At 39.7% G+C, this 12,732-nt stretch overlaps 2 protein-coding genes across 4 annotated transcripts in view; one reads left to right on the top strand and one right to left on the bottom strand.

Annotated features, from left to right (window-relative positions):
* slc66a1 (solute carrier family 66 member 1) overlaps positions 1-12,732 on the top strand; it is a 245,126-nt gene that overhangs the window by 105,125 nt on the left and 127,269 nt on the right. The gene's annotated exons all lie outside the window — the stretch shown is intronic.
* tafa5l (TAFA chemokine like family member 5, like) overlaps positions 1-12,732 on the bottom strand; it is a 46,306-nt gene that overhangs the window by 3,854 nt on the left and 29,720 nt on the right. The window contains exons 4-5 of one of the 3 annotated variants that reach the window (XR_011310716.1): positions 10,778-10,852; positions 371-414 (exon numbers count right to left, since the gene is read on the bottom strand). Coding sequence is in view for 1 of the 3 variants with exons in the window: in XM_069693985.1 (XP_069550086.1) it covers positions 391-414 (24 nt within the window). In the remaining 2 variants the exon portion in view is untranslated. The remainder of the gene's footprint in view (positions 1-370; positions 415-10,777; positions 10,853-12,732) is intronic. The other 2 variants (XR_011310717.1, XM_069693985.1) reach the window with 2 other exon arrangements.

The raw sequence follows: 12,732 nt of genomic DNA, 5'->3' as shown, positions 1-12,732 counted from the left end.
CTGCCAAAAACTCATCTGATTTCCCTCCTTTTTTAAGCATTGATACATCAAAGTGACTACATCCTGAGAAATGGAGGACTGTATTGTGCATTTTTAAAGTCCTGGATGACCTTGGAAAATCCAAATGAATAGACACTAATGGCTGATTCTCTGCAGGTCGGAGCGACTCTGAATCTTTATACAACACAGCATTTGAGGCTTTTTTGTCTGCCTTTTTTTTTTTAACTTAGCATTTCTGCTTTCTACACGATCCACCAATCAAAATATCTTTGGTTTCTTGTCTTGAAGTGAACTCAGCCAGGGTTATGCATCCAGCATGCAAATCAGCACAAAAGAGTACATCAAAAACAAAAATTGAAAAATCTCATACTTGCTGTTTTCCTCTACATCCTACGATGGCTCCTTGGGCAAAGGCTGAAAAAGAGAAGTAGGTGGTCAGCATTGAGGGAACAGAGGGTCATCCTCACAAACACTTTATTCAAGTTTCCCTCAGCACACTGGCCTTGGACACAGAGCAGCATATGTCCATTTAAAAGCACAGATGGCACATTTTCCAATTATATCTAAGACGAAGGAAGCTGAAGGTTATTTTGTTTGTTACCAGTTTTTATGACCTCTGAGGACGCCGCTTCTCCCCTCGACCAGAAAATACGAGCGAGTAATGGCCACCTCATCATCTGCATTAACTAGTGAGAGATCTTTTTTCTCTTGCAGCACACAGAACATTTTGTCACATTAGGTATAGCACAGGGTGATAAAAAACGTTCCACTTTCTTTCTTAATGGACACAACTTCTTGCCTCCTATACAGTCATCTTAAAAAGGAAACCACAAGATGCTGTTTTCTTCTTGACCAGAGGAAGAAAAAAGCTTTCTTTCCTTCTTAATATTGGTGAATGAGCCACTTTTGTGTAGATAATGACTCGGCTAATCATAATCAGAAAGCTAATGGCGCTGCTCTTCTCGCGGCTGTGCCAGGCTCTTTTCTGCAGCAGCAAGGCCAACTTGGTATTCCGCTGCCCGCCCGGCCTGTCGTCCTGCGATCTGTCTGTCCGACCAGGCCGACTGGCCCCGGCGCTGTTGAAGAAATTCAGTTCTCTGAAGAGGCGCTGATCCATCACACCTCTGCAGCAGCATGTCATCTAAATGCTAAGTACTTCCACTGCATCTTTAAATCAAAACAAGAAAAGAAATGAGCACGCGGGGCGAACGGTTGGATGGAATACAAGCTTCTAAGGGCACAATAGAATCTGACGAGCAAACCCTTAGCTTTTTGATTACATTCATTTTTGAGGGCGAGGAAATGGGGGAGAGGCGAGAGTGAGTGAGAGGAATGTGCATGAGGAACCCAGAGACCGTGTTATCTCTTCAAAATGTACAAGGAAAAAAAAAAAGAGAAGGCATGGCTATTGTTACACTCGCCCCAAAGGTTCCTTTAAGGAAAATAGTTTGCTGTTTGATTTCTCTCCAAACATCATCATAAACGTACCTGAGCTGCTCCCACAAAAGGACTCCCTCCCTCTCCCCTATCTCAGGCCAAGTCCTAACTATCGATTGAAGCAGTTCTCGAAGTCGGAGCAGAGTGCTGAGGCGGCAGATGCGGCCGGCACTATTAACTGCTCCCACTAATTAAAAGGGTAACAAGGTGAGTTTGGCCCCACGGGACGAGCTGTGCAAGAGATGGAGCCGGCTGTTTGCCTGCCATGCACACCGGTAAACAGTGCTCACCGCCTATGGTGTTTACAAGACAGGAATCCAAGGACATGGAAGACATATTCATCTCCTGCTGGCACGAGGGATGAGGCAGATTCATGGATAAGGAGGGAGAGGGACAGAGAGAGAACGCGCACTATCAAACGCTTTGCTAATTGCTTATGTTGCGGTGAAATTGAAACATTTGGACCTTGTCTCTGAGCTGGGGGTGCCCTCGTTTCATCATCACTTGTAAACACTGAGCGCTGTGCATAAATGATAAAGTTTCACAGTTCAAATGAGGTGAACAGCGTGGTTTTTTGAGAGAGTGCCAGTGGAGATTGGCAAAAAATATTAAGGGATTCAATTAACTTCCTTCCTTATCATCAACGCAGCATATTTTAGGATCAAAGTAGTTTTAAGATACAATATGCCTCGCATTACACAAATAAAATGCTCAGCGAGGTAGTATTGCGACTGGCAGAAATCTTTGTAGCCGACAGGAAAAGCCACTGCAGGTACAGCAGACAGCTTGTTTTTCTCAGTGCTCGAGGGGGAAACAAAGCAGACATTGCATATTTGGTGGCACTTCAAGCTGCAAAAATTGTCACCAGCAGCCCTTCCTGCTATTGCAGACACAGGCGCTGTGCCATTACTGCAGTAACTAAAAATCTGTCTCCAGGGGTCTTTCCTAACAAGTGGACTCCTGACCAACTTTGGTTGGTTTAATCATCTGGAGCCTCATCGAGGTCCCGTTCATTACCTGCCACTAAGGCTGCTGTTGTTATCAGGCTAATAAGAAAAGCTATCACTGAGGACCCTGAGTGAATGTCTCATGGCCGCAGTATGAGCCTGATGTACAAAAGCATCAGAGCAGCAGACGTAGGGCGATCTCAGAGGAACAAAATCAGATTAGTTACAAAGCATCTGTTTGTGTTTGCTGCTTTATTTCTAGGGAGGCAGCTTCAGAAAAACTGAGCATGTGTTACCCAGATTTGAAATCCTTTACTGAAATAAAAGTAACAGGTTAAGAACAGTCCATTGCAAGAAAATAATTCTGCATGATTAAACATTTATTTTAGTTCTTTAAAGATGCATTTATTGATTTTTGTTTTTACTCTCTGGGGCAAAAGAACAAGCTGTAAACACATGAATGACAATATAGCGTAATAAAGTTGTTGTGTAAAGTTGATGTGCAACTAAAAATTAAATACACAGTAGACATAGAACATGAGTTGTTGAGATATGTAATCATTGCATTGCATCAGATTTTGTAAATGTTACATGGCCAAAATTAATGCACCCTTTATGTTCGCTGTGAGCGATAACACAAATAAAGGAAGTTTCAAAATCCTGCGTATTAATTTTTGTACTGTAAAGGCATTTTGTGGCCCAGAGGAGGCTTGAAAGGAAAGTTAAAACACATTTACATTCTTAAAATACAACATGCTTTACAAATAGGTCAGCTGGGATGTAACGTCAATGAGATGTGAAGTAATTCAGCTAAAACACACAAAACCATAGGTAGTGTCCTTTAAATCAAAGTATCATCAGCATATTGTGGAAGTATCAAAAATACACAGGATTATGCTGAATGGCCTTTTTTAGAATGTCATAGTCTGATCTATAACAATATATTGTATTTTATAGACTGACGACATGTTTTGTTTATAAAATCTTCACTTTCTTCATTTTGTGTCTTTTCTATGCAACCATAAAAACCTGTTTTAAGAACAAATGTCTTGCACAGCAATCAAAAATCACATTTGTAAGTAAAAGATATATGAACTGAGAATAAAATTATTTGGATTGTAAACAAATTCTCCTTGTTTACAAGTAAAAAACTTTTGGCTTTTTATTTTTTTATGCTTGCATAAAAAAAAGATACAAAAGTACTTCCATAGACAGGTTCCCTATGTAAACATGAAGGGTTCATTCTAAGACAACGAAAACCCAGTTATTCTGAGTTTCTGGTGACTACATGAAAAATATACAAATATATTAATATCATATCCCATTTCTGCCAATAGATCCCCTAAATTATACATACTGGTCCTTTAACTATAGCTGTCAAATAAATTGTATGTGGTAAAAGGAGTAATAGGAGTTTCAATGAAACCTAATGTACTAGAATGATGTAGTAAAAAACATCAAAATACTTCAAAAGTTCACTTTGTACTGCTAAATTTGTATTTGAGTGTGTGCTTCCTTTCTACCACTGGAAACAGGTCTGGGGATATGTTTTTAGGACAACTACAGTATGTTAAACAGGCAGAAATGTTAGCTAGTAGCTGGGTGCATCATAGGGCAGCTGCACAAAACAATTTATTAAAAATACATCCAAAAAAAAGATCCAAAGGGCTGAAAAGCATCACAGTGAAATAGGATGCTGCCGAGCATGCATGAACGTGCTCGGTCCGTAGTAGGGCTCTCTGCATTGCTTATTACAAAAACACTGTGCTGAAATGTGGCCTATGGCTCTGACAATTTCACACCAGACGCAACTCTGGAGATGAGCAGCATGCAGGGTAAAACACAAATGGCAGTTCAAAGCCTGGCAATGACAGAACTTCAAACAGAGGAGCGGAGAACAGAGTGCAGAAAGTGACAGCAGAGGGGACCGCATTCACTCTGGGTCTCAGACTGAAAAAGAGCGGGGGGCAACGCAAGCCTGCTGAAGTCAAAGTGACAAAACAACTCTTGTAATGAATAATGGCAGCACCAGAGGAAACAAAAACAACAACAAAAAGTAGGTGCTGCCTTTTTTACACTGTGTAAATGAATGACAATGGAAACATTAGAAACTGTAATCATGAAGCTTCCCGCAGTAATAACACAACACCTATGATGACACAAATGAAAAAAGGGAAATGGGATGGTGGGCTTGTGTTGGCTGTTTCTCTCTCTTTTCTCAACATCTCTATCAATCTAACCTATTTCAATATATTTTCTGCATCACTTCACACGCTATCTGCTCAAGACTGATGATCGTAGTGCAGCATCCGACAAACAGATGAATAGAAACCAAAGAAGCACATTCTTCTTTTCTGCTTGACAAACAGACGATCTGCAATTGAAAATGAAATAAAGAGTATATTTGCTTATCAAGCGTAACCTCGGGCTGTGTTTGGCAGGGGCACGCGTGTCTCTTGAACATCAGTCATTTTATAAACGTATATCCGAAGGCAGAGTAGCCGGGCTACAGTTTGTTATCCCCGTGGATGCAGAACGAGCCTCCCAGATATGACAGGAGAGCTGTCAGTTCACAAACAGAAAGCCTGGAGGTGGGCCAGAAAAAACATGAAAGCTGGACCCATGCTCTTTTGTCTGATGCAGGTATCAAAGAAAGGATGGTGGTGCATTCACGTCATCTGATTAGCCGTGAATTAAAAATAATAGTTTCAGTTAATTACAGGTTTGCATTCAACTTGGCAGGTACTGCAAGGAAAGAAAAAAAAAACCTCTGCTTCTTTAAATCCAATACTGCTGAAATAGATTTTAATAGTTGAGCATGATTGTTGGAATTTACTTGCTGCTGCACAGAATTCAACTGCAAATGAGACTGAAAGCCAGCAGAGCATTGAAGGACACGGTGCACATCATGCATATCTAATATTTGAGAATGTTCTGGCCTGGTTTTTCAAAGCATTTTGAGGATGCAAATATTCCTCTAATGACCTCCACTTCTGATTTCCTTGCTAATATTTTCCTGCTGTCAAAGAAACACGACCATTAATCACACATCCTCTTATTTAATGGCCATTTTTACTCTCTGTGTCCTTCAGAGCCTTCGGCAAAAGGAGTCAAGGAAGCACCTCCTTTACTCCTCTTATTATGCATCTTATTTGGGCTGAATGAAAGCTGCGGGTCACAGCGCTGCAGCACCGAATGAAAGGGATTCCATCATCACATAGCACCTTTATCTAAAGATGGCATCCCGCAGAGAAAACAAATCTGTTTGCAAAAGATTCTGAAGGCGACAAATAGAAGAGCCGTAAAAGTACAAAAAGCATCAATTTACATAACCTAAAAAAATACACTCAGATTCAGATACAGTCACATTCGCGCTAATGAAACTGCAAATAAGACTGAATATCAAAAAAGTTCTCCACGACCTCTTGAAAACAAGCTTTTATTCTCAGTCAGACGAGCTCTTTAGATCAAGATTTGGTTGAATCAAGAGAGAAACTGTGTTAATAAAAATTAAATTACCTTGGCAGATAATAGATAGGCTGATAACGTGAGCCATCACCACTGCCAACGTTCACTTTTGCAGCTTTTGCTTGTCTTTTGAAACCCTTTTCAGCAGGTTCGTATCGTCTGTCACAGGTTGTTTGCAACACTTTTGTTGTACATCAGTCTGTGTAAGATGTGCATGAATCACTGTGCAGGTTAGAAGGTTAAATATAACGTGCAAAAAATGTTTTCTCCTCAGAGACAAGAGGTTCAAAATAATAAATTAGGAGACAAGGTGACTGTTTTCTTGTCTGACTGATTTTGTCTAAACTGGTGCTGTTGCATCAGCAGGTTTACTTTAATAGCGTAATTGAAAATGAAAACAATTCAAGCATCTTATTTTTTTATATTAATATTTTGTTAACAAATGTGACATTTTTAAAAAGCAGGCCACATTTGAATAATGTATAAATTGTTTTCTAAAATAACTAGACTTGTGAGATTCTATATTTTCCTCTTTGTTAACAAATCCCATGAAAAAGCCAAAACTATCAGTATGTTAATCCATCTCACAGTACATGCTCCTCACCCCAAGTCCACTAGTTCATACTGAAAACATAAATCTTTGAAAGAGCTCACAAGGAAAAACGTTATTTCTAAACAGGCTCTGTATATTTCCCAGCAGTGGATCATTGTTGTTTTTAGAAAATCCAACTGGATAAAACTTCATATTTAGGGAACTATTTTCAGTGGTGGGGACTTGTCGCGACTACATTGGACTGTATAGTGGACAGGATCCGTTCTGATTGTCTGTGTTCATTTTAATGAAAAAATCTGTCAGCTGCTGGAAAAGTTTGGCTCAATGATGTGTTTTTAATCGGTTTTGGAGAATGATGGAGCTCTGTGCCAGAGGCATGAAACATATCAGACTTTGGCTTCACTTATGAGTAGATAAATTAATTGTTGGCGGTCTTAATCATTTATCACGTTTAAAATTTTGCCTGTGACGTTGGAATAAGTCCACATTTTTCTGATACAATTTGGAATATGTCCCTATTTTAAAGGAAAACATAAATTCAAGAAGAGCTGCATTGCATTTACTTGAAAGGTGCAATGATGTCGCCACAAAATTATTACCTGTTTTGAAAAATGGAACTCGATTTGATAAAGATGACATGCGAGGACATTTTTATCAGCCGCACCTGAAACTTAATTTGAAACCTTATTGCTTTCTGTTTGTTCTTCCTCAGACACAACTCCCTTTTCTATCCTTTTACACTAATGACACCAAGACAACCAGAGATCCGTCATCTCCACCACGATTCTCCAACCTCACCAACTAATCAACAATTCATTTCAAGAAGCCGCAGACAAACAATTGTTCCGCTGACAGAGCTTGGGAGTGGGCTGCGCTGCCTTTGAGGAGCGAGCTCATTAGAAGTCAGTCTGTGGTCAGATGGGCTGCCAGCACAGCAGTGACCATGGTGACACATGACTTGGCTGCCTGGTCATCTGGCGTAGACACTGAAGCCTTTATAACTGAGGTGCTAGCAAGTGTTACATAACGCCACTGTTATGAAAGAGGTGAGAATTTCATAACTCCTTCATAATTGAACAGGAACATTTGTACCCATAAATCCAGTTTTTCTCTTTGTTTTGCCTCCCTACATCCTATTTGTATTATTCTCTGCTCAAACACCTGCTCTCCTTTTCTTTATTTCTCATGAAGGTGCACCTATTACTTGTTTTTTTTTCCTGCACAAATCAAGAACTTTGTGTCATGTGGCATCCTTTCAAAAAGCCTGCAGTGCTAACTGGCTATGATGTCTTCATGTTTACAGCAATATGGGCAGGACTACACACATTCCACTAGTTTTTTGTTTGCCCTGGCTGATGCTGGAACAAGAAGCCCATAGCTGGAGGTGGGCCACCAGAGCAGAAAAAAATAAAAAATAAAAAATGCTAAAAAAAACATGATGCAAGCCTCGCTGACCTACTGGGTCGCGCAGTGTGTGTATGTCTGTGTGTACGCTGTTCATTTTGCTCCTCTGCTTCGTTTGGCTAAAAAACAAACAAAGCCCAACTACAACCGTTCTGTTTCCCTCTGGGCTGCACATAGCTGAGCAGTGGCATTTGTTGTGTGGGTGTAGAAAGATTTTTTTTTTCCAGCTACTGTCGAGTATTGCCTGTGGGATGAATGCATATGAAACCGCAGTCTGAATACGATCAAATTAGGGTTTCAACTACTTACATTCTGTAATTTAAGTTCCCTCCAACCCACGAAGTATATATTTAGGAAAATAGTCTAATCATATTCTGCAGTGAAGAAGCATTTCTGATATACACAGTTTCAATTTGAGCCCATCACTTTACAAAGGCAAAAGCATTAGTAAACGCTGGTCTTAGAGCTCAATAGTGCTTTCAACAGAACTCTCACTCTGCAGAGAGAAAGTGATGCAATCTCACAACCTTCTTGCTTGCCTGAAAGAGTAAAAATCAGTTTACTATGCAAAATTCTGCCTGTCTGTCTTGTCAATTTTCCACCTGATGGCCATTTCCATCCTCGGTACATTCACACACCCAACACACCACTGAGCTCTTATGTAGCCTCGCAATTCACATCCACACCCCACACTCCTGTCAAGTGTATGAAACCAACCTCATAACACCCCGCCCCGGCCCTCCTGAATTGCGCTTTTCCACCTCGGAGAATATCATATGTAGACCTTTCAGCGGCTCACTAGTGAAGACAAATTGCCAGCTTGTTTGGGGTGGGAAGAGGGGGGGGGGCCTCCAGAGAGTGATTCATATTAATGGGTAGCTGGCAGTGGAGAGCGGGCTGCATATGCAAACTCCATTAGCAGGTTAGGCTGAAGTGTGTGACCTGGCAGTGCCACCGTGAGCTGCACACGCAAGAGGGTGAAGCTGAGGGGACCGTATTTAGAAAGAGGTGCAGATGAACGTGTTCGACCAGTACATCACTTTATCAACACATCAAGTTAATCTTGTATTAAGACATTTACTGCAATATTCAGCAGTTTTATTGATTGTTTCTGTAGAACTGGTCAATCTTACACAAACAAAAATCTTAATCACAATAGACGGACATTCGTTTGTAATAAATAAGGAACACAGAGGGGGTACTAATTGCATTTTCTTATTAAATATCTTTGTTTTTACCTTCTCCTGGAAAGCAATTTGAACTGTGTTTTATGTACGAAAGGTGCTCGGCTCGGAGTGGGTGCAAAGGCCCTATTTTTTTTTCAAGGGATTATTATTCCCTATTATTCTTCTTACAAACAAATTGCCTTTTTGACAGCTTTAAAATACTCAAAAACTCATGAAACTTTTTTTTAATTTATGTATTTCCAGTTTTCTTTTTGCTATTGTTACAGCTATATTTGGCCCCCAAAAAAGCTTGTCATGAATAGGGCACTGAAGGAAATGCCATGGTGTTGTTAGAATAGTTTGTCCTCCTGTGAGTACGACTGTGTAGCATTAAATGTATGACAATATGCCTATTTCATTAAAAGTTTTATGGTATGCAAAGTTATGTATTTTGGCCTGCAGGTGGCTCATGTCCAGAATGCAAAGAGTTTCTCCTCTGAGCAGAACTTATGCACTCAGTTAATTTCCCTGCAGCCCGCTTTTAAAATTTCATATCTACATTTTGGCCAGATAGTGATGTGCTAGAGGTAATGTCAGAGAGTTCACAACAAAACCCAATTCATCCTGAAAAGACCACATCACAGGCAAAACTCAGCCACGTTTTTTTTTTTACATTGTTTAGGTGTTAATCAAATAAAATATTGGTGTCAGAGAGACGCTCGAAGAAAAGGCGTAATCAAAGGATTCACATCGGGGGTCATCATCAAACCAAATTACAGAGTAATCTATCCAATAATTATTGAGATGTCTTTCTCTGGACAAAAGTGATGGAAGAACAGGTTGACATGTCCATTGTAAGAGCTCCACCACAGACAACACGGTCAGTGGGTCTGCTTCAGTTAATTCCACTCAAAATAAAAATAGCATATGCTGGGTGACCCACTTCCCTTCATGTTGCTAACTCAAAACACTACAATAGAGATGGTTTCCAACAGAAAAAAAAAGAAGCAGAAAATGTCATGTTATTTATAAATGTATTAATTTATGAAAATCTGTAAATAAATAGATCTGATATATGAATTCTTATATGACAAAACTCTATAAACCTCTAACGTATAGTTAATATATATATATATATATATATATATATATATATATTTCATTAGATGCATGATTTTGCTGAATAATCTGCCACCATCAGGTATGTTTGCCTCTTTCTTTTATCTGTGAACTCCAGTTCCATCAAACCTGCACACCATAGCATGACTAATGAGCGCAGCCATTATCAGCTGTCAGAAACCTGCACTGTCACACTGAACGCAGGTATGTAAAATGATTTTGACCATGTTGAAGGCAGATTCTCTCAAAATTAAAACGCCCTCTCTGTACTCTCTTCCTCGCGGACACTTGCGTACAGATGTGGACAGACAGAGTTTGGCCAGTTGCCGAGCAGCATCCTAGCGCCCCTCTCTCTCCCTCCATCCTTTCCCGGCGCTCTAGTCTGATCAATCCTCTTTATAGATTTCTCATTTCCATTTATCTTCCAGAATGTGCTTTCCTCCCATTTCAGGTCTTACAACAAATACCTCTGAATACCCCGTCTCTTCTGCTGCCAAATCCTCCCTATCCCTATCGCCCACTCAAAACATAAAGAAAACCCAACACCAGCATCACTTGAGATTAACTTCTGCAATAAAAAAAAAAAAAAAAAAACAACTGCTCAGCAACAGCGAATTAAGAATATGCAGTAGGACAAGTAATCTACATTTTTGTAATATATGTACAAAAGCAAAAACACCAACCTAAGTGTGCTGTCAGGGTACATTACAGCACGGTGGGAATGTGTGCGTAAAATCTGCCACAGCTGCCCAGGGCTGCTGGACAGAGGGGGGAGGGGGGGGGGCAGAGGAGCGAGAGACATGAAGAGACATGAAGTCAGAGAGAGGCTGAAAATCAACAGACCCGGTCGCAGGTTGACCTTTGGCCCCGTGTACCTGACGACGGGGACGGCGGTTTCTCCCGTTCGGTCCATCTTGTCATCTCCTGCTGACATCACCATGCTGTATTGTGCCGTTTCACCCACACTGTCTCTTTAAGTAACATCCCTTCACTTCTTTCTTGAGGCTTTGTCTCTTAATGTTGACATCTTCACACCTAAGGCAGATATCAGCGTATCCGCTGCTACTCGAACAGATTTATTGTACATTACAATCAAAATGGTCTTTTGGTCCATATTTCAGATAAGTTGATATATCAGCCAATAAGATAAGATATTGGATTCTTTAAAGGTTACCGTTTTTGGCGTTTGACTTAAGATCGAGTGTCTGTGTGGATATATTGTAAATTCTCTACATTAAATGAAGCCAATGGCAATTTTTCTGGGCGGACTAACTAATAATGGTACATGTAAACAGGTAGTGAAGCACTAACACAAATTTAGAAGAGTCATTACGTCAGCCAGTTGACTCTGCAATGTTATTTGCACAATATCTATCTGGATTTTGATAGCAACAGCTAACGTCAGCCTCTATAGGTTGCTGGTCATACCAGAACAAGCTGGACTGCATTAAACTAGGTAAATTGTTTGAGAATTAAACTTGAGCATGCAATTTGTTATTTCAAATGTGACTGAGTCTTTCCTTAATATTTGTTTTTACTGGTGAGAGAGCCTTGAAGTTGGAGGCTATTAAGCCCTGACAATATTACATGTATTATTGGTTTCAAATGAGGACGAAATGAGGGTCAAATGGAGCAATTACTGTGAAAGGAGTCGGTTGTTTCAATGAAGCAACAAATAAATTACCTGACTCTGTAGGTCCTCTCGGCTCATTGTTATTCCAACTCATTTAACTCGGGCCACAGCTGGCAGTTATTTCAGTGAAAAAACTGCTATAAACCTAACAGCCAAACAGTAGATGGAAAAAGTTAGCGACAAGGTGAGGAACACAGTGGAGGATTTTGCTCAAGAAACAGATATTTCTCTCAGCAGTTGGAGACCAAAACCAAAGACTCTGTGCTTTACATTACATTAAAATTTATTTAATAAGTTATAATATGTTAGACTGTTTAAAGCTTGTTTCTACTGCCCTGAAATGGACAAAAAAAACAACAACAAAAAAAACAGTTACTGTTTGTTAAGGAGTTACCGTTTAGTAAAAAGGGATAATTTAATGGAAGTTCAGATTAGGTGGTTTAATTTTTTAACAGGTTTAAACTTTTTGCAAACTAGATCCTGTTGCTTTATCAACACCTTTGACAAAAATTTGGTCCAGTTATCCAACCCAAAAACAAATTCTCTTGCATACCGTTAATCTACTGTAGCTATTTAGAGAGTTTATATATTTCCCCACATCAATACACAGAGTTTTTATGAGACTATTTTTGGATAAAAAATTGTTCCAAGCCATTTTTTTTTTTACAGTGACTTTTGTGAATTATTCTGACTGATAAGGACTTTTTCTGATGAGGTCAAGTTGTTGTTTAACACAATAAGTTTCACAAACACAATTCCAATCACTCCCATTTGATCTCAAACCTGGGCAAATAAAAACAAGACTATATGCTCGGCTAAATACTACTCGAGGCACCTGTGACTCTAAAATGTTATCCAAGATAAAGCAAACAGTGGCTGTGAAGGGAAACCTAAACAACACAAGTTTTAAAAAAAATGCACACAAATTCCAGCAGTATAATGAGGATTACTTGAGAACTTTGGTAGAAGTGTGAAGGGAAAACAGTAATTGTGTCCCTTGGACAT

Source organism: Brachyistius frenatus, unplaced genomic scaffold, assembly GCF_029030835.1.
Source record: "Brachyistius frenatus isolate BFR_SWC_R1_liver_20210118 unplaced genomic scaffold, ASM2903083v1 Contig_16, whole genome shotgun sequence".
In the NCBI taxonomy this organism is placed as follows: Eukaryota; Metazoa; Chordata; class Actinopteri; family Embiotocidae; genus Brachyistius; species Brachyistius frenatus.
The sequence above is the reverse complement of the archived record's forward strand: the minus strand, read 5'-3'. Positions and strand labels throughout refer to the sequence as shown.